The sequence below is a fragment of the Schistosoma mansoni genome, assembly GCF_000237925.1.
Source record: "Schistosoma mansoni, WGS project CABG00000000 data, supercontig 0013, strain Puerto Rico, whole genome shotgun sequence".
NCBI classification, from domain to species: Eukaryota; Metazoa; Platyhelminthes; class Trematoda; order Strigeidida; family Schistosomatidae; genus Schistosoma; species Schistosoma mansoni.
This window is the reverse complement of record NW_017386025.1, coordinates 109,635-132,729: the sequence shown is the minus strand read 5'-3', so window position 1 is coordinate 132,729 and position 23,095 is coordinate 109,635. Positions and strand designations below refer to the sequence as shown.

The following is a 23,095-nucleotide window of genomic DNA, read 5'->3' as shown; positions in this document are numbered from 1 at the left end:
TTCCTATATATATATATATATATATATATATATATAAACATTTGTTCTTCTGTTTGTGAGTCGCATGATAGTGAAACTTGTGAAGTAGTTAGCTACAAACTCACTTTTGATAGTTCTACATTTATACTCGATGCCAACCTGTTTATCTGAAGATTTTATTTTAGAACATATTCTTCTATGAAGTGGAAATAAGAGATATCCGGTATTAGGAGATTTTAGTGTATTTGTTATTAGTTGGACTAAGATGGCCACTGTAGAATCTGTAAATTCTTTTGATAATGGGCTTCTAATGACAGTAATAGAGCATGATTCATTACAGCATATATCCGAACCCTTATGTTTGGGTTCGAATTAGGGACCTCTTTTTTTAGACTTAGGAATCACTCATGTGATCGAAAATATTGCCCATCTAGATATTTCACAGTTAGCCAGTAGTGATTGTGCTGTTTTGTCACTCACATTTACAGCTTGTGACATAATATAAGATCAGGCTAAGCCTCATCCAAATGCGTAAAGAGCAAACATATTGGGCATTTAAGAGTGGAGTGAAATAACATGCTGGTAAGTAGACACTATCTCATCAGGTGAACAAGCATAGACTGTAATTAAAGGTGTTCTTAGCTTATTCACGTCTCCGTTTCTACCATGTTTAGTGTCGCGTGAACCAAATAATAGCCCATTATGGATAACTGAACAGATTAAGAAGCCTCTTAGACGTCGAAAAATGCACTGGAGTATATTTATCTCTACAGGTTCCTAACAATATACATCCACTTATGGCAAAACTAGGAACTCTCGCAAAGCGCTGTTAAGTAAAGCTAGACATGAGCATGAAAAACAATTAGATTCACTTAGTATTGTTTGTTTGAATCTTCCCATCGATGTGTTAGGAATAAAACTGGTCAGTCTCTAATTGCCATATGTGCATACTGTGCGTATTGCCTCGATATGGCCTTATTTCACGATTGGTGAAAAAGGCAGAGATGATATATTGTTTAGCAGTGCAATACAGGACGCACGTTTCGTCCTATTTGGAACTCGTCAACTGGATGTGCCTGAATCTCAGAGTTGATGTTCACTCTGGGACTCGAACCCAGTACCCTCGCTTCAAAAGTCATCGCGTTATCCACTCAGCCACTGAGTCCTGATAGCCACTTGCTGCAGGTACATCCATCTGACGAGTCTCAAATAGGACGAAACGTGCGTCCTGGATTCCACTGCTAGCCGCCATCCATCTCTGCTTACCATGAAAAACAATTGTTTAGGAGTTGTGAAAAATGTCTGAAAAGGCTATTCTCGTACATTAAGAGACGAAATCAGACAAGTGATGGAATCACACCCCTTTGATACGAGATCTTTCGAAATTTGCCAATAAATGATGCAGCAGAAGCCGAAGGATATCTTAATAAAGTGTTTTCCGCCAGTGATGGTGATAGACCAACAGTTATTCACAGTAATGGCAGCTTGTCGATTGATCCTGTAGTTGTTTAGAATGCGACTGTTTTACGATTACTTCAAAGCCTCAAACTCGATAAGTCCAGTTGTTCTGACATTTTTGATCTTAGGGTTGTGAAAGCCCTGTTAGATGTGACTACTAAACCTCTGGCCATACTGTTTGATGTATGTCCTTGATGCAGTCTAGACTGCCAAAATACTGGAAAGATGCAACAGTCAGTCCGACTTATGAGGCGTGGAGCAGAGGCTTGGTAACCACCGACCCGTTAATCTGACCAGTCCAGCTGTCAGAACTAATGGAGAAGATTATTCGGGTGGCTATATCGAAATATGTGGAAGGGCACAATCTTTTATCCAGAGAACGACGTGGGTTTAGGAAAGGCCTGTCACACTTGACAAATCTGCTCATTGTAAGAAATGACTGAACAGAAATATTCCTGTAGATGTGACTTTCGTAAACCGAAGTAAAGCCTTCGATATTTGGAGACCCATGCACAGTATGTCAGAATAATATTAAGACATCACCTACGTTCACTGGTTGCATGGATAGGTAGGTGGTCATTAGAAATCAACTCTAACAAAGGTGTGGTGTTGCAAATAAATAACTGCGGCGATTCATACCAAAACATAATATGTGGAGTTGGGTTACCTAAAGTAGCGGGCTATAACCATCTAGGAGTCATAATAAACAACGAACTCTGAACTATGAGCAACTTTAAGGCTGCCATTACCAGAGGCTCCAGGGTCTTCGGGCTATTCGTAAGCCATTTCAGTACTTGGGTGAAGGAATGGTTGAGGTATTAAACCCGATCCTCGTAATATATATTTTCTGAAATTTGGAATATGGGATTAAAGCAGTGAGTCTTTGTCTCAAGTATGAGACGGATATTCTCGGACGAGTGTCGCGGCGTAGGATAGAATTGGTAAAAGGTCTCTCTAACCTATCTTATGAAAACAGACTGCGATGCCTCAACATATTTCAATTATTTTGCGGTTGGTTACGGGGTGATCTAACGTTGGCTTATCATATACGGAGCAATGATCCCGATATAAATATGTCATATCTCACCCTTTCACCTAGGACTGATCATTTGAGAGGATATTCCGAGAAAGTCCCAAAACCGAGATCAACATTTTTGTCTGGAGCTCAGTTCCTAGCACCGAGTAGCGAGTTACTGGAGTTCCCTACCAGAACACGTAATATCAGCACCATCCATGTACAGTTGGAGCAAGGTTGAACCTCCACAGCATTACAAATTACAAGGGTTAGTACGGGTCAATAGACCTCCTATCCTTATAACTAAAGGCTGAGTTCTGAACACTTTTATCCTTCATCAACTGACGTTGAAATTCAGTTTCATTTATTGGATCTTTTTGAGTCATAGGTATGCTAACAGGAAGATATTACTTATGATGAAGTAGTTTTATTCTAACATGGGTTAATAAGAACACCATTTTGTTCACTTATGACAAGTTGTGTACGTTACCTACTTTGGAGGAGAATTTATTTTCAAGGTCGCCAGTATCTGACCTTTTGAGATGGTTCCTAATGGGATGTAATATGTTCTGAAGGGATACTGACATCGTTCCACAACATTACGCTGTCGGTCTAATTGTCGATTTACACAGAACCAGGCTGCTTGTGTGGCACAAAATTAGTCCCTGATCTGCTACATATTGGAAAATAATGTCGTCAACACAGGTAGGTAAAATAAGTCACTTAATTCGTGAATAAAATAGAAATGTTACTTCTGGCTTAATATCTAGACTATGAATAGTTTCATGTAATGGTAGAACAAATCATTAATAAGTGAAACAATTTCCAGCAAACTATAGTTTATGGGAAATAAGTTGTTTCCTAGAGGAAGGTGCACACGCATGTACTTGGATGCTAAAGTTATGAGTAGTTAGGTTATGTTAGAAATTAACTTCTAAAATAACTTCAATGTTGAATCTTAGTTTGAGAATTGATTAATTTGCCTTGTTATCGATAACAAGGCACCAAATTAAAGTTAACAAGTGTAAATAATATATAGTTCGTTGGACCCGGTTCGTTTTCATGCATTTTGACTTAGACCACATCGCTTAGCCTGTGGTATTTCAAAAATCTAGTAGTAGAAAATGTGTTTGCTGACTACGTGTGCTTGAGGCCATACCTAGGAATTTATTCAACTGGTTCAAAAGGCGGATTCACCTCGTTTCTCAGACTCTGTGGCTATGTACATTTAACCTCTAATTTGATGACCAAGGCGTAGGATAGTGTGGTTTATTTTTCAATACTTTATGTTATCTAAAATTCAAGTACATACATATTTTTGAATAAAATACGTATATACTTGTCATTTAACACTTCCCATCCATTTTGCTGGCTGCTGTATGAAACCGTTGCGTTGCTCAGATTGCTTTGTACGTAATATTTGAGTTACCGATTTAGTTACCACTGGTACATTTATTGACAACACATTTTACCAGTAACCGTCCTAAACCTCTAAATAACCAAGAATAACCTTTTAAAAGTCACAAGTCTAAGTTAATCGCTGGTTTGTAATGAGAATTCACCCATTAAGATTTAAATCTGTCCTCTTTTTCGTGGCAGTCAGTGATTCTACTTCTGATCTATATAATTCATCACTGAAATTTTACGACTTAATAGGTAGTAACCTGACGATGTAATAAAAAATAGAGCAATGTATCATCGGAAACCGTGTTCAATTCATAACCCGACTACTCAAAGGGTTATAGAGAAGTTCGAGCTTGCACACTGCCAGATTTATAGGATTGTTAGTTTTACATTATCATGTGCATTTACCATTTTATATCTCTAAATACCAACTACGTGGCGGAACTTTCTATTTAAAAGGATCAATTCAACACTCTTTCTAGTCAGTCCAGTGAGAAGCTTAAAAAGATTATACAGACTGTCCAATCTTATCAAACACGTATGGAGCCGTTAAACAAAAATATGGAACAACTTCAGATTTTACAACGAAGTTAGTTTTATATTTCATCTACACATTTTATTCTCCACTTGCAATTATTTATTATTACTATTATTCACCACGAATGTTGATCAAAATTACCAATCATAAATATATGTCTAGCTATTACACGCAGATTTCAGTGGAGTCAGATACTTCACCTACTGAGCCGTCACTCATTTCATCACGTATTCGGGACTTACTTCATCATGAGACATCATAACCCTTCTAAATGAAAACCTTCTAACTCCCAAGACAGAGTTTAAGTGGTTTGAATTATTTTTTTCTGGTTAGCGTCTTTTCAGCGAGTTCGTTTTCTACGGGATGAGGTCGCTAAACGCATGCTCAACCCTCCTCCTTTATTCAGGCTTGGGACCGACAGTAGCCCTAGAGGGGCTGCAGGTGGAGTTCGGAACTACCCTGTCTATTATTTATATTATTTATTTAAACACATAAATATTGGTACAAGGAAGCACCAGATATATATGCGCCTCACAAATCTAATTCGATTTGTGTGAGGGCTGTGGTACTGCCCAGGTGCCCAGACTGAAGCAGGTGGTTTTCTTAGGGGACCACACCCCGAGCCTTTGACCTGAAGGTCTAGTCCACAAGGCAGTGGAGCATCGTGAGGAGATGCAATCTCATGGTAGCCGGTGATCAATGATTGATTCGTACGCCATTTGTTCCTTCAGGATACTGGAGCCCATGTGCACCATTGGTTTGGAATCAGGGTTTTCCAACTCCCCTAGGTGGACTCGCCTTGTCCACCCTGTCTACCCTGTCTAATTCGTTTTAGTCAACCTTAAGTATCAACAATCTCCAGGTTGAGGTAGTAAATACTGAACTGTTGAGCAAAATATTTCCTTGTTCGCACACACCCACTAGAAGATATTTCCCTTCGGAAATTTTGGCCAAACATCATATGTTTTGTCTGACCTTAATATAGTGATGTTTGAGTAAGAATTTCAATAAGAGCTAGCCTGGAGGGACTATAATTTATGAACGAACCAATCAGGTAAAAGATAACAGGTCTCGGATTTCGGCGCGAAATTCATTCATCCATTTGGCTAAATAGAGTTTTGGTATTATAACTGATGTCAGTTCGTGATGAAAACCCTAAATCTAGTTTCTATCCTTGACCATCAACTCTAAATCATAGTTCTGATTCTTCACACTGGTTTATAACCCTCATTCGATCATAGTTATTAGGTGGACACTCTAAGGTTCAGTTTAGGGTCACTTAAAGGTCGTCCATAAATTATAGTCTCACCACCAGTATTACTGTTAAACTGCTGCTGAGGTCTCATAACATATTTTTTTCATAAACATGTGGGTTTTAGGCAAAAGAATCAAGTTTTAGTGAATAAACTTAAAAATAACATTCACCTTAATAAGTTAGAAATGGTAAATTTGTACTGTTTATTTGATAGACTAATGTCACATTCTAAGTTGCTTTTGCGTGACTGAGCTTTTTGGTTTTGTCAGACCGTAAAATAACATGCTAAGTGATTTATTTCTTAAACTTTTTACTTTGTACAGATTTAGAGTCCTGTCGATTAAAGTTAAGTCAAGTGCAAGAGTATTACCGCACCGGTCGTGAATTGGAAAATACTATCAGACAAGGGTAATTTAAAATTATATATATATATATATATATATATATATACTTCACAACGGAAGAAAACTGATTTTATCTTCTTCCTACTTGTAGACCAACAGTTTATACTGATAAATTTTTAAAGGCTATGGAACGTATTAAAGATGCATTGGCTTATTTTCAAGAGAATAATCCACAAGATGTTGAATTTAGTCGATTGGTAAGGGAATATGGAGCATTATCAATTTATTTTCTGTACAGCTAATTGTTTTCTACTGCATTTATCCTGTGTTTGTATTTAATTATTTATGTGTACGTATCTTCAATTTTTTCTGGCTCCCAGACATCGTTGTATTCAATTGGTTTAGGAAGCTTGGAACGTGAATTTGATGGTTTATTAAGACAAACTTTCTGTCCAATGGATGATGCTACTTTAATAAGATTGATGGATCAAAAAGGTGTGTTTTTATGAAGATCCTAATTTGTTTATTATATTTAGCATTTCAGTATAACCCATCCCTCAAGTGTGTTTCTCTCTCTTCATTAATTCTGTTAATATTTTGGGAGAATAGACATGAGTTATGAATCTAGCGCTTTCTTGAGCTAATTATCAGACTGCCTCATTTATTATTTATGTTGCACTTACTTCTGTTAGTTCAGAAAATAGTTGTTCTCTGGCTATTTTTTTGTTATTCTGGATGTACTAACCATCTAGTTCAAATTCGATATTAGGTTGGAGATAATCTGTAGTATCTTATTAATGTAATCATGTAATAGTCATCTACTATTAGACGGAAACATAATGATTCCTTCCCTTTAGATGGAACCAAGATAAGTTCACTTTTGCAGACCGTCTTAGCCAAATTATTCATATTTACGGTGAGTTAGGAGATACTGTTTTTCCTTATGAGACCACTAAACTAGAACTTTTAATAATTACATCTAATATTACTGATTCTGATGGATTTCCAACCGTTTATTTACTAACTCTCATTTTTCATATTGTGCTAATAATAATGATAATAATAGTAATAATAATAATAATAATAATAATAGAATCTTGGTTACAAACTTGAAGTGTGCATATTCTTTCATTGTTTTGTGATTTAAACGGCGTTTTTGTAATTTTAACATGATTTTTATTCGAATTTGGTGTTTTTATTTAAGAATGATAGACTTCGACTGTGAACTTAACTTGGTGTTTATTATTCTCACACCCGCTAATTGATTAAGTTTAGGTGACCATCGTTACTTCAACTCACAATGTATAATTAATAACTTGAAATACTCAATTTTTAATCAAAATTTCACAAGTATAAACTCCTCTCGATCTATTTTAGTATAGGTAATTTGACTGGGTTGTCTAACTTTTTCACGCATTCCTACTTTTAAACAGATGGGTGGTATCCAGCTATCCACTTGTTTTGCTACATCATACAAGATATATCTGATGACTTACTAACTTCCGAACATGGGCCTGTTCTATCCGAGATTTATTAGTCCAACTCCTTGAGTTTGGTCCTGCTTGACAGTCACTTTTCTGTTTTATTGTTTCTATAATTTACTGAAAATTTAAATAGCTCATGTACTTAATATTTACTTACAACTTCCCTATTACTATTAAGCTAATGCAATTCAGTATGCAAATTCAGGTTTATGTATTCAGCTTTAAGCCATACGCTTTTGTGTGTAAGAGCTAATGATATTATATGGCTGTTTTGTTTGGTCATAAAGTAATTCATTCACAATCCATTCTGTCAACAGCAAACTCACTTAATTTACACTAAACCTTTAAATTTTAGTCTCTGACAAAGAATCAGGGGATGGTTCAATAACTGAAGATACAGAACAAATGGAGGATATTCCAAATAATATGTTGAATAGTTTACGTTTTCTTGCTAAATGGATGAGTGAAAATCAATCATTTGTAAACAAACCACAAAGTATATCACAAGGATGTTTGGCAAAATATTGTGAATGTCGTCGTGAACTTATCCGTCTAAATTTAGTAAGGTAATTGTATGTTGACAGTTTTTCATTTTATTGATTAACACAATTTCGTCTATAAAGTATACTGATAGATTTCCCTACACAACTCGCTATATAATCAAAGCTTTCATGGCTGGAAATAGCAGGCTTTAGTGTTGTGTGATATAATATTGTATAAGCTGGCCTTAGCAACTTCTGATTTATCATACATGGAAAATAATAAAGTTGATAATCGTATTTCTGGTAGATTCGATCAGTGTCTCAATAGTTGAGGCGTTAAACTTTCAAGCGCTTAGTTGGAGGTTCGATCTTCTGTAGTATCACCGGCGCTTACAGTTAGAATGTGAGTTGAAGCTAAGCATGTGAATCTGTGCGTGGTAGGTGATAGAAATCCGAACAAGTTTCAAAGTAGTCATTTCTAGATAAGTGGGGAAAAATTTGTCTCATAGTTTAGGCCAGGATTTATTAAATGAAACCTAACTAAATACGGAAATCTAGCTTTCTTTTGTGCCACAAGTTCATTAAATTTTCTAATTAATTTGTATTATTTTATACCCGTGGTCCCCTTAAGTTAATAATGCGTTATTTTTGACTGGTTTAATATGTGCAGGAATACAAGCCCATATAAAGCAAAATGCGTAAATGGTTTGATCAATGTTTGGTAAATCAATCTCAATAAATTCTAATATCTAAGACTATAAAGAATATATTCTATTGATCACATACGGCACGAACAAGGATCGTCGTATAAATGAAGAAATCTGGACGAAGCCACTAATACATCTGTTGTTTAGGTGCTTAGCGGTCAAAATATTTTGTTCGTAACTGTTAAGTTTCAGACTTGAACTTCGCTTTAGATAATTTAGATTGGTCAGTCGTTCAGTATCATCAAGTTTTGACGTTGATTCGTGTGGTGTAATATCTACGCCGTTCATTCGAAGTTTAATTCTGTAGTACAGTACGTTTTAGTGCTTAATATATGATACAAAAGCATGTTACATACATGTTTTATTATTGATACTACTATTTAACGAATAGTTATTTTCCCACACTACATGGAATATTTTTAGAGTACGAGAATTATTAAGAAAAGCTGAAAATCCATCATCATCATCTGGCACAGTATCTGTAAGTTTACTTATTGTATTTATCTTTAATGACTTTTCTTGATTGTATATAAATTTTGCAAAAAATGTTATACTTTTTGCATATTTATTTCTAATTATTTTAGAAACCAGGATTTCTGCCGCCAAACGTACGTGGTCGCACTAAACGGTTAGTATTCAATTTTCTCCTGTAGTATTGTACAATTATTCGACTTTATATCATGTTAATTTTTTCTGTTTCTTGTATTACATTTAATTACTAAACAAAATTTAGAAATAAATTGTTAGCTGTCATATGCAGATACTGTGACCTAATTATTTTATTGGAAGGATGCTCATCCTCATATTCATGAATTATTCTCTTCTCCACCTTTGGTCCTTCTGGGGTTACTGCTGATCCAACGCCCGGATAAAGGATGAGGGTTGTGGATGGGGTCAGTACCCATATTCCGTAGAAAACAACCTTGCTAAGAAACGCTAACCAGAATAAACAATTGAAACTATTTTAACTCTGCCCTCCGAGTTGAAGGATCTTCATTCAGAAGAACTGTGACACCTCATGGTGAAAGCCGAGAATCTGTAGAAGTCACCAGTTCGATGCCCCTTCTAACAACCAGGGAAACAATTAATATGAAATGTACGGACAATGTGAGAGACCAGGAGGACTAATCAAACAGGTGTAGAAATGAGGAGATTCAAGTTGTCAGTACTCAGAATAAGTGAAACCCATTGAATCCAGACTAAACAAGAAAGATTAGACTCGGGATAGGTACTGCTGTACTCTGGTCACGAAGAAGAAAATGCTCCACACACTCAGGGGTTCGCTCTGATGCTATTCAGAGAAGCACATAAAGCACATAGGTTGGGAGTCTCATGGACCCAGGATCATCAAAGCAACCTTCAAAACAAAGGAGGGAATCACAATGAATGTTGTTATCCAATGTTATGCACCAATTAGTGATAACAATGACGACGATAAAAATCAACTTTATGAGAAGCTGCAATCGATCGCATTGAAGTGCTCGAAAAAGGGCCTGATCATTTTGATAGGAGAACTGAACGCTAAAGTCGGAACGGACAACACTGTATACGAAGATACCATCGGACGGCATAGACTGAGAGAAAGGAACTAGAATGGTGAGAGATTTGCAGACTTATATACATTCAACAAATGGTTATAGGTGGCACTATATTCCCTACAAACAGATACACAAAGCTACATGACTCTCACTGGATCACAATACAGAGAGCCAGATAGATCAAATTTGCATCACTCAAAACTCCAGATAGTCAATGGAGAATGTGAGAGCTAAGAGAGGAGCTGACATAGCTTCAGATTGATACGCTGTTGGCAAACAAACCTAGCTGATTTTTTAAGAGAATATAATTTTTAAATCTTTTGTTTTGGCTAACACTTCACCTAATGTTTCAACTAACATCAAATGCTTTATGATCACCTCTAATAATTGGACGATGTATAAATCATTAATATCTGACTCAGTGATTTAGTCATTTGTTTGGTTAACGGCTGGGCACAAGTTCTACACATCAATATTCATTCATCCAGGTACAAAACTACGCTGTTAGCACAGTAGATGTTTTCAAACCCTAACGCATAGATCTTCCTTAGATCACGAAGTAACAATTCATGAATGTTATTTTTGTCACTACACGTATTGTGAAGACAGTATGTAGAAATAACGTATGCTAAGTTGGATTATCATTGATTGGGCGATGCAAATTAATTATACGTACACAAAAATGGGATTTGTCAAATAGTGTTAGAGAATTTTAGTGTTGTTGCTTTCTTTAAGCTTACTGGTATATTTGTGAGGCTTTCATTGTCATTCTAAACACAATGATCAGTATACAGTTTTTCGAAGTTTATGCTTATTTTAAGTAATCTTTCCGATGACATTACATACGAATTGAGTTTACAAATTGCTGATATTTCAGGAATGTAAACAATGTATTACCAGTTTTTCTATGTTTATTTGATTTTATTTAAGCCTCCCTGGATTCGTTTGGGATAGTAAGTGATGTTATTTCTATTCCTATATAGTTTATTGATGATGTTAAATATAATGATTTATGTCTTTATTTCTTTACTTGCTAATACTAAACTTTATTTGACAGCAGTGTGATTGATTCCATCATAATTATTAATCATCATACTTGTGTGTTCTGAGATGCTCCCTGGATGTGTAGATCAAAACAGTTGTTTTCCCTAAAAGACCACTGAAATAGATTTGCATGCCATTCGTTCCCTCAGGATCCTGGATTCCCTAGTACATCATCGGTTTGAAATCAAGATTTTACAACTCCCCTAGGTCTAATCTCCGTTGGAGCTACTGAGAAAAGAGGACTTGTCGATTTTAGTTTGTTTGAGTGAGCAGTTTGTTTCCCACACTGTTGTCAGTTTAGCTGCAACTGCATTTACCAATTTACATGTACGTGCCGAAGCACATACATTGGAAGAACCGAGAGAAGAGTGCATGTCCGCATTTCTGAGCATGTTCCCAAGAAACTGAGGCTGCAAGGCTCCAGGGCTCTCAACAGTGCGATAGCTCGGCATTTACTCGACACCGGGCACAGCATTGACATTTCTCATGCCTTTAAAATCATTAGTAAACAAAGAAGTACAACTGCTCTCCGGTTTGCTGAAGCGATCGCGATAAAAAAACTCAAACCGGATCTATGTATTCAAAAAGAGACAGTGATAAACTTATTACTACCCTAGTAATCCTTTTTTTTTGTTTCTTTTTGTTTGTTTCAGTTTTGTTGTAATTAGTTCAATTTTGGTTAATATTCAGTTTTTATTATATTCCCTTCCCCTTACCCGATTCTTAAACCACCCTTTCTCTCACACATTTCCGCTCATTTGTCTCTCCTAATTATATGAACTATCCAAATTTTATTCAATTATTACGTAACCTACCCTGATTGTTTTCAACTACCTCTAAAAATTATTCAATTATTACGTAACCCTAATTGTTTTCAACTACCTCTAAAAATTATTCAATTATTACGTAACCCTAATTGTTTTCAACTACCTCTAAAATAATCACATTTTTGATTTTATCTGTCTCTGAACTCCACTCAACTATTACGCCACCCTTTATTCTAATACCTAATAATCTCTGACCTTTCCTTGCCCATATATATATATATATATATATATATATATATATATATATATATATATAGTTATCATCGATGACTTTTGTTATTCCAATCCTTTACATTCACTTATGTCAGTCGTTCCATTCCATTTATTACCCCAATGCTAAAACTCTAATGCATATTTGGTTGTAAGCAGCTGATGAGAAACCACGAAATATAATGAATTCATATTATTCTGCATCAATATTTGTTCTGTCTTTATTTAAATTCATAAAGGGAACTAACTGCATAATAATTTTAAATATTCTATCATCTTTGTTTATGAAAAGTGTTCTGAAAATATACAACTCCCTTTATTGTGATAACAGTAACCTGAGAGTGTTTCAATTATTTCTTTCTAATACGATCTAGAAATGTTACTTTCTTGTGTAATGTGATATTCCATCTTTGTTATCAGATTACCACGTGACAAAACAGTGGAAATTTCTAAGATGAGAATAGTCTAACCATAGTTGATATCACGTAATAAACTAAAGAAAATCAATACATGTGAAAATTTTAGAAAAAAAGTACAAACTCTTCATAGGATTTTTCGATTACATACTTAGTTATTTTGTAAAACTCTTCATTAGTGCTCTGTACGGAGTCTGACTCGATATCTTGAAGTCTTTTAGTGGTCTATATTTTTAATATTTGTTAACTTATATCATACAGCATTTCCCATACAATATCATCAATATGTTTCCATATTACTCCCGACCTAATTGATTTCACATACCACAGCTTCCTATTAAAAATGCACTTCGAGACAAGTTACTAGTTACTGAGTAAATTAGTTTATTGATTGACAGGCCATATAAGTGCGCTACTGTTAGCTAAATGGAATTCTATCTACTGTGAAACTTGAAGGTTCTGGATTTAACCTCACTTGGTTTTTGAGTATTTATTGTTAAGAAATGACAAACCTGTAAGAAACAACTATCCTGTGCTTTCTGGTCTTCGGTAATTCCTCGAATGATTTCAATTATTTATTGAAATTGAAATCAAAACATTTGCAACCATTTTATTTAATGTTTCATATTCTAACTAACTTTTCATTATAGTTGTACACTAAATTTATGGGTTTTACAAATAAAAAATTGAAATAACGAGTTATATAGTTAGCAAATTACACTAAATAATATAGTTCCGAAGTTAAAGTAGATGGTTAATTATTCAAAAGTGCGCAAAATTTCTCATTTAATCATGAATCAGCAATATGAATTAATGAAACCACTAAATTATTAGTTGTTAATCATCACTATAATAGGAGGAAAAAGTGGGTATTCTGAACAGTTAGAAAAGGTTATCTTTGCATATGATACGGATATTAAGTAAAATTTGGCTAGTTGCTGTTTAATAAACAATATTTATTATTAACTCATTACCGGAAACTGATATGTTTACTTGGCTTCTAGCCATACTTTAAGTGTAAGGGTTGTCGATATCTATCCCACAACGAAACACATTGAGCAGGATTTGAACCTGCTATTTAGGGGATGAAAGGCGAGTATTTTAACCACTGAGCTGTCGATACCTTAAAAACAATTGAAAATAGTATCAGTCATTGTTTTTATTTTTTTACTGAACAAGAACATAAATACTGTGATTAAAATTAATATTGTTAGTTAAGATATTATTACTTCTCTAATTTTCTGGTTCAATGTTCATCTAATTCTGTAATGTATTTGAAGAAGTATTTATGTATAATTGGTCGACAACGAAATCGTGAAAGCAATCGTGTAGAATATAAATAATTGCTAGTCGATGTACTATTTTCCAGAAGTCCAACCTTGTTCAGCTTAGAAATAGGGTGTTTTCTAGTCATATTTTGGGATTTCCGAGCTGCCCGAGGCCAGTTAAGTTCACTGCTATAAAGTGTACACCTTCGATATGTGACTCTTAATGACATTTCAGAAAACTCCGTAAATACATGTATTCTTCCTGTGTCATCATCGGCTAAAGTAATGATCAAAATCCCGTCTTCGTGTTGTGTCTTGACGCTGTGACTAACTGTTGGGGTTTTAAGTGAGGACTGCTGCAGAGCCTACATTAGGACGATTAAGCTATCCAGTACTCCCTCGCTTCCAATAGTACTCGAAATGCTATCAATCCGTAACGAGTAAAACTCACTAGTTTTTTTTTAAGCGATTAACTGTAAATCTTCTTTGCAATCATTGAAATACTCAACTTCATAATTTTATCCGTGTTTTTGTGTATAACTTGTAACTATACTACTCACTTTCTTGTTTCATTTTCTTGTTGTAGTAAGTGCTGTTCGACTTATCAATGAAACAGAAACCGATGAACTTGATTCTGAACATTATGCTATCGCTCTGGGTGTTCTCGTTAAATTAATGCAAGTGAGTGTACAGTTTTAATACTCCGTCATTGATTTTTTATCGTTCTCAACATATATTATCTGATCATCCTATAAAGTTGAGATGCTAGATTGTATCTTTGGTGGACAGTGCCGCAGCGGTTAAAGCAATCGATCTTCATTTCCCAACTTTTTATTGTTTAGTCGTTCAAACTCATAGTTTTCAATTATTTATCGCGGGTTCGAACCCGGCTCCCTACAGCCCCCTGGTATCTTTTGTAGTGTTCAGTACCATGTCACGTCTACATGGGTTATTCTAGCTTTCGGAGAGACCAATTAGTTTAGTTTTCCTCAGTCATTATTCGCTCATGTTTCTACCTTGTCAACTATTCGCTTGTAACTTTGACTTTCATATGAGCGTGTGTGTGTACCGTTTACTCGTTCCCCAAACGTCTTTAGCCTATTTTTGTCTGACTTTAAATAGTGAGTCACGCTTTATCAAATGGATTTGGGATGCTTGGCTTTTCCGAGTCACTTCGCTTTCTTAATGTCTGTTTGACTAAACGAAAACCTGAAGTAAATTCAATTAAACTTAGTCTGTATATGGCTTATTATTACCGCCGTCTCACAAATAGGTTAATCGATATGCAATATACAGAATTAAAAGAATTTATGTTTCTGTCATATTCCTTCGTTTATACAAATTGGAGTCAGATGTCGGGTCACTAAAGTAACGATCCACCATACTTTAAACCTTACACAAAACATATGGTTTCAAAACCCGAACTGGGTAAATGAATCATTATAAATTTTATCGGATTATTGCATCACAGGTTCAAAGCCTGCTGCTAACCGATACTTCATTTTGAACACGCAGCTAGTATCAATAATAACGAAGTACACGGACTTGCATATTAGTGCTGAGTTGTATTAAGCATATTTCTTTTATTTAATATAATCCCATTGTGCATCATAAATTTTATTAAGTCAAGTTGATCATTCAGTAATAGGATTATCTCCTAAGTTTTATACCTTCGATAATTTTGTTCGGGTACTAACCCATTGTAAACCACCAAATGTAGTTTAGTTTATCGATTATAAGTCGTAAGTTCTACATTCTCCTTCATCATTACTTTCAGATGTTTTTTGATTCCTGACCGTAGTTTTTTATTACCACTCAGTAGGAGTGCACATGGCTGTGTTTATATCCTATAAAATCAAAGTAACTATCTCCCACAAATTATCATCATTATTTTGTTTATTTAATATTTTTTAGAATGAATGTATTTTGTTGGATCGTTTACAGTTAACTGCTAGTCCACAAGATTCTCAAGTGTTATTGTTCAATATATTTAAAAAGGGGTCATCTGATATCTTAACTGAAGGAACAGTAAGTATATTTCTTTTTCTCCCTTTTTAATCGATCGTATTATCAAAATGCCTGGTATCAGTAATGATAAGTCAGTATCTTAAAAGTATATTTTTGTAATCAAAAATTACCATTACAATTTATTGGAGGCTATATGCATGATGAAAACCTTACACTAATATTCACACCACCTAATTACCTAGTTATAATCTTTTTTTCTAATCCCTAGTGTCTATTTAATTCTGTCGATTAGGCTTAGGCCTTCCTACCGGATTGGCTTCAACTATCTAACATCTCTTCTAAATTTCTGTGCTTTGAACTAATGTATATTTCAACGTGATATTTGTCACAAATTGACACTATATTAGGTATCAGTGAAAACTGAAAAGCAATCAACATTTGTTTCGTTTTAACGTGGAACTTCTCAACAGCTCACACTAAGACCTCTCCAGCAATCGAACTTAGAACCTTAAGTTGTCGTGGCGAGATCCTAATTATCACGTTAATTGGTTGGCATTCAATGGTACATATTTCTAACTTCAGTCATTTCGTTTTTATATAATGATAACCATCCGATTCCGTTGGTGACTACTGTTTCGCTCCCAACGTGTCTAAGGTCTGCTGGTCATAAATTTTTACTTGAAATTCCGGAATTCATCTCGGAGTTACCAGTGAACATAATTAAAATTTTGTTGGATTAGCATTTGTGCAGATTGGTGTAAAATAAAGATAGCATTCGTCACAGAAACTTGAAGGCCGTGGAGTTTTTTCTCCTCACCCTGTTCACAATTCTGGATAATCAGAAAATTGTAGGATGTTATTGGAGATTATCCACTATGCACATTATATTTTGAGTGACCTGACAAATCGATCCCTCTCTCCAGTTCGATCATAATTTTAGTTGTTCTTTCGGTCTATCTGTGTTCTAGTAGACATCATACGCGGTAGGTAGCCAATATTTTTTCTAATGTTACACATTCCTTATTTGTTTGTGCCGAAAGACTAATAAAACTTCGTGTTTTCTTTTATTTCATTTCCCAAATATCTCTTTAGGAATCTCTTGTGTATTTAATCCATGACTATGTAATATAATTCATGTGCAATAAGCATTAAAATTATGGATGGTTCAGTAATACTTGGATTGTACTTTTGCTGACTCATATACACAAACTTCGCTTTGTTTTTTTATCTTTACCATAGACACTAACTCGTCTAATGCATCGAGCTCAAGGGCGGGCAGAATTTCATATGGTTATGTCATTATTAGTAGTACTGAAAAAGTTTTTTCAAATTTCTGATGATCTTGTATCTGTACTTCAGGTAAGAAAAATATATTAATTACTGAGAATTTTCTTCATTGATTATTGGAAACATATGCATCCATTTGTCATTTTATAAATGTTAGATTTTGTTTAGGTATTCTCTCTGAAGTTAAAATCCGGTATTATATATGTGACCACCCAGGGTGTGGGATAACACTGAATGGTGATCATATCATATCACTACATTTGACTAAAGTAGAAAGTGTAACTGCTAGATTTCGTCCTGAATGTTCTGGCTTGGATCCTATTCAGATCAGATCATGGATATACACAAATTAAAATGGTGTAAATACGGGCTTTTTTTCAAAAACGGGATGATGGTTGTATGAACTCTCAGTTGAAACCATATCACCGTTTCATTGGATAAATTGATCAATTTTCAGTAATAAATTTGTATGTATTTATCAACTACTAATGTTAAATTGTTTTTTTTCTTGTTTATTTATTTTCTAAATAGGGTATTGATAATGTAATAATTGATTTTAATCAATTAGTTCTTCGTTTATTAAGTCAAAGTAAAATAACACTAGAAACTTATGTACAATTTTTGCAACAAGTTACAGAAAAATCCAGTTCAAATAGTAATGTTGTACCTGAAGATGGAACAATACATGAACTTACAACTAATGTAAGTGAAATTTCATTGACGATAGTGTATTGAGTTGCAAAGAATAAGAACAAATGTATGTATATTTTTCATTTGTTGGTCGTAACTTGGGTGGGTTTGTGAATAAAATAGACTTATACTGTAAAAGCTGTTAATTAGTGGTACATCTTTTGAAGGAATCCCTTTTTGATATTATTGATCTGTCTAGTAAAAATGGTAATCAGTAATATGAAAATTATCTAGGTTGCATTCAAGCCTTTTTGAAATACTCCTTATTTGTGCCAACACACTTGTCCCATCATTTTGTTAATTGTTGAAATATACCATTCTGTGTAATCAGGCCTTTTCATTTCACCTTTAGTCGTCCCACTGTCGCTGTCAATATAATTTCGGATTGTATAAGCAAACGGAAAACTTAAGTGATTTAGTAGAAATGATTGGTTGCATGGATGATCGATCTAGTGTGATAATTGAGTTTGTAAAGTAAAGACATACGTCCTTAACTCACATATTTATTATTTTATTTATTGGACCAAAGAAATCATGAGTTACATCGATTAGCATCTCAAATAAGGTAAGCTACCTGTGTTAGACTAGCTCAAGGTAGTGGGCGTTGTATTCGATATTAATGTGATCTTTCGTTTTCGCAAAGAAACCCTCTGGGTGGTTTTAAGTATGTTACAGACTGTCTACTGGTCATTTATGTTGTGTGTGTAAAAAAAGCCCTCTAAAGTTTAATTTTACAGTCATCAAAGCACCATTCAAAGTTTACTAAGGATTATCGGTACAGTACAATAATAACAATCTGATAAGGCGTTAATATTCATAACTGTTAAAATAAGCCTTTTGATTTTTCTAGTCACTGCTGTTCTTATTCTTGCTTCATTAATTATACATTATACAAAAATACTTTTTTGTGACCTATATAAACAACAGACTAAAATATCACTATTCATAACTGTTTTGCATGTAACACTTCTCCAAGATGACATTTAAAAGGTAAATACTAAGAATTCTTTCTTAGTTCATGACTTCCTAAAATAAGTAATAAAAATTGTACTATCTGAGGCAAATGTGCACTGGCTCAATTCGTCACACCGCATCAATCCAAGAGGTGATAATCAAATAAACCCTCAACTATCAACATCTCTTTCCCACAGGAAATCAAACGCGACTTGAGCACCTCAGTAATAACGTTTCAGACTGTGAAGCTAAGTGGAACGGGTTCGAATCACACAGTAAACACCAGTTCCCTCAGAATTACATATAAGTCTTGTTGATGAGTGACAAGTATCATAAAATCTAGGTCCAATGTCGCCTGTTGACTACGGCCAACCACCTAAGGAGTCCCCCTACAAAAGACTAGTTGATACCTACTAATTGATACGTATCAGTATTGTTGTTATGGACATTGAACTGACTTAAAATACCTAATGATATATATATGCTTTTTCCTTATTGACTAGGCATTGATGTATTTAGAAAACTTGTTAGAATTCGCTGATATTATTGGTACTACTTTGTCATTTACTGAAGCTGGTCCACAAGCTACTACTAACACACTTAAATATCTTACCACTATTGGCCAAAATCATGCCTTTTTGGAAAATAAATTTGGAGAATATTTATGTAAGAATTCTTTCCTTTTTTGCATGATAAGTACTTTTTTCAACTAGTGTTATTGACAATTGTAACTAGTTTATTCATAAAACGTTGCTTATGATCTTTCAAAGGAAAAGAGTACATATTTTGATCAACGAGAACTGTCTATATTTATTTAGAAACATACACTCTATTCGCAAGCATGGTAAGCAGAGATACTAAATGAATACACTATTCATTTGGAAGTTTTGATCAATGTATGAGTCTCATTTGTTTGTGATCACTGAGTTATTCAATATGCATCTGTTACTTTTGATGACAAAATCAAATATATTATTGTATTTACTGAGAACCGCCGAATTTAAAGATATAGATTTATACAGTTATAGTAAAGCTTCAAATAGCAGTTTTACAGACAGCAAATATTTGTCGAAATACTAAAGTTGTCGAAACTAAGCATTTATAGATGATAGTTTTCGAACGAATTTAGTTGGCCTACACAATTTATCAGCTACATTCATCTTAGTCTACATAACCTTATTTGCAGTTTTATGTGAACACATTTATTTCAGAATAATCCGAAATTTATCTGACATTGATACCATATGGTTATGCCCCCAAATACCCTGGTACGGCCGAGAGTGGGGAGAGTACGCTCTCCCTCTCGAAATGCTCTCACATGGCCACGCGAATATATAGCCCCTGCCAGGGAAGTCCTACTCACTGCCTTCTCGTGGCACCGGTGTTGTTTACGAAATTGAGAGGACGAAAAGCGAATGTCTGGCGCTTTAACCGGGTCGGTGGACACGGAAGGTTCACCTAGGGGAGTTGGAAAACCCTGATTCCAAACCAATGGTGCACATGGGCTCCAGGATCCTGAAGGAACAAATGGCGTATGAACCAATCGTTGGTCACCGGCTACCATGGGACTGCATCTCCTTAAGGTGCTCCACTGCATTGTGGGTTAGACCTTTAGGTCAAAGGCTCGGGGTGTGGCTCTCTAAGAAAACCACCTGCTTCAGTCTGGGCACCTGGGCAGTATCACAACCCTCACACAAATCGAATTAGATTTGTGAGGCGCATATATATCTGGTGCTTCCTTGTACCAATATTTATGTGTTTAAATAAATAAACAAATAAATTCCATATGGTCATTGATATATTTGTTTAAAAAATATTTTTGCTGAATGAAACAGTCATATTAAAGAATTAAAGATAACTTGGGAAAAAACGTCTTATAACGCACAATTCTCTGTAAAGAAGTAATGAGTTATCCCTTATAACTTTCCTTACTTCTTTCTTACAGCAAAATAAAACCTTACTTAACTGTTGGCATTACCAATTGAATATTTACCATGATGTGGTTATATCATAAAGAAGATCTAGAAGTGTAACAAAAACTCACCGTAGTTTACACACCAAAGACAATAGTCGACTGGAAAACATAAGTATCCGAAGTGTTCCTTTTATAAATCGGATCACGACTATGATCAACTCCTTAAGTGCACAATATACAACGCGAACAAATAAATATCGAATGCTACATTTGATCTTTGCATTTTAATAGAGCGAATTCATTTGGGATACTTATCACTTCGGGGTTTCATCACCTATGGTTTCTGCTCAATAGTCACGATTACGAAGTCTCAGCTTCCAGACGCTAGTTAAGAAGTAAATTTATTGACTTTGTGAATCAGACGTTTATGTTGGACTGACTACCCTGAAGTTTACTCGAACTACTTCTCTAGCCAACATCAAACATCCGTTGAAACAAAAGCTCTGTCACTCAAAACTATCTAAATTGATTAAAAAGGTGCTTTAAAATCACCATTACAAGAAAATTTCAACTACGTACAAATCCTTAATTTTAACTACTTAACAATCGCAGCACTGCTAGTTGCTTACCAAACCCGAATTTAACTACTTCAGGAATAAATATTTCTTAGAAGCAATGAGAACTATATTCATTAACGTTGTTTTTTTCAACTTTTGGAGCCTTTTAATCTAGGAATAGTACGATGCAATATAATAATGGGTTGTTTTATGGGATTTCATATCAAGTTTTCTACACATAACACTATCTAAAGGTTAACGCACTTCTCAATAGTTTACTTGACTTCCAGACACACATGATCTACAATTTTTCAATTGTAGACTTTTTGAAAGTATCTACTAGTGTATACTAAAACTGCCGGTCAGTTAGTTATAGTTTAACCAGGACCTGTCACAAATGTGTAGCAAGATGAATTGTACATGATGAAAAGCAATAGAGTCGAAATAATAACAGTATTATTGATAGCAGAGGACATTAATCTCGGTAATGTAATGAAAAGACAAAGGTTTATCAGAATTATGTTATATGATTTGCGCAATACATTTCAAATTATCTCGTCACACACATAAATCTGTTCAGTTTCTCCTCAGAATGAAAGTTACTGCTGACATGATAAAATTAATCAGTATACGATATTATCTTTGGATTCTAATGTCAACTACTGATACAATTGTATGCCATGATAACGCTTGTAGAAACTGATTTTTCCATTAGTTTCATCTTATGGACTGATGCTGATAACAATACTCGATAACCATCATATCATTTGTAGTAGTTGCTTCCTGATAATTAATCACCGAACTTTATATTTGATAGTGACCAATTGCTATCTTTTTTCATAATTTAGTCCATTACTGTTATTTCCTTTTGTGGCTTACATTATTTCAATATAGGATAAATGTTATAAATTATTTAAAATTTACTTTGCAACATATACGTAGACCCATAAGCATTTGACTATTTTTGACCATTCTTATCTTCGAAAATTGTTTTTTTCTTTTCTCTTAGTTAATGCTATATTCGCTCTTATGACAAATTTGGAACGTAAATCAGAAGTCTATTCTGAAGAAATACGTCGAATGATTTTTCAAATGAATAATATTCAATACATATTGAAAAGTATTTATAAGTATGTATGATTTCTAAACTCATATAATGCAATGATAATAATTTAATTATCAGAAGGGGTTTTGTGGAGATTTAGTATTTTCATGATTAAAAGAGTGAGTCAATTGAAGCTGGACCACCAGGGTCCCTCAGGATACTGGAGTCAGCCCATGTCTACCATTGGTTTGGAATCAGGGTTTTCCAACTCCCCTGGGTGAACTTTCCGTGTCCACCAACCCGGTTTAAGCGCCGTCCTCTCAATTTCGTAAAAAATAGTAATGCCACGAGAAGGCAATGAGTAGAACTTCCCTGGCAGAGGCTATATACGCGTGGTTATGTGAGAGCACTCTCCACTCCCCACTCTCGGCCGTACCAGGGCGTTTGAAGGTACGAATTGTAAGAAATGTGGTTTGTAATAATCACAATCGATAAAGTATATAGACTAATCAGCCTTCTTAATTCTCCAAGAGATACTTAAAATACATGAACACGTATTCCGTAAATTTATCTGGCTAGTTTCTGACCTGTATGTAAATGTATCATTTATATACAGCGAGACTATAATTTATCGACACACCAATCTGATTTAAGATAGCAGGTCTTGAATTTTAGCGGTGAATTCATCCAACCATTTAGCTGATTTACAT

At 34.7% G+C, this 23,095-nt stretch overlaps 1 protein-coding gene and 1 non-coding gene across 2 annotated transcripts in view; one reads left to right on the top strand and one right to left on the bottom strand.

Annotated features, from left to right (window-relative positions):
• Positions 1-1,075: 1,075 nt before the first annotated feature.
• Smp_tRNA_01578_Gln_TTG.1.1 lies at positions 1,076-1,141 on the bottom strand. The gene has a single exon. It is a non-coding gene (tRNA).
• Positions 1,142-4,396: 3,255 nt separating this feature from the next.
• The window catches only part of Smp_136580 (exocyst complex protein exo70, putative), a gene marked incomplete at its 5' end in the record, with an annotated part of 27,653 nt that continues 8,954 nt past the window's right edge, over positions 4,397-23,095 (top strand). Inside the window, 14 exons of the mRNA XM_018790815.1 lie at positions 4,397-4,445; positions 5,973-6,057; positions 6,145-6,250; positions 6,374-6,488; positions 7,833-8,043; positions 9,090-9,147; positions 9,251-9,294; positions 11,135-11,157; positions 14,556-14,650; positions 15,884-15,997; positions 17,177-17,296; positions 17,756-17,926; positions 19,372-19,534; positions 22,350-22,470. Coding sequence (XP_018645837.1) covers positions 4,397-4,445; positions 5,973-6,057; positions 6,145-6,250; positions 6,374-6,488; positions 7,833-8,043; positions 9,090-9,147; positions 9,251-9,294; positions 11,135-11,157; positions 14,556-14,650; positions 15,884-15,997; positions 17,177-17,296; positions 17,756-17,926; positions 19,372-19,534; positions 22,350-22,470 — 1,475 coding nt within the window. The remainder of the gene's footprint in view (positions 4,446-5,972; positions 6,058-6,144; positions 6,251-6,373; positions 6,489-7,832; positions 8,044-9,089; positions 9,148-9,250; positions 9,295-11,134; positions 11,158-14,555; positions 14,651-15,883; positions 15,998-17,176; positions 17,297-17,755; positions 17,927-19,371; positions 19,535-22,349; positions 22,471-23,095) is intronic.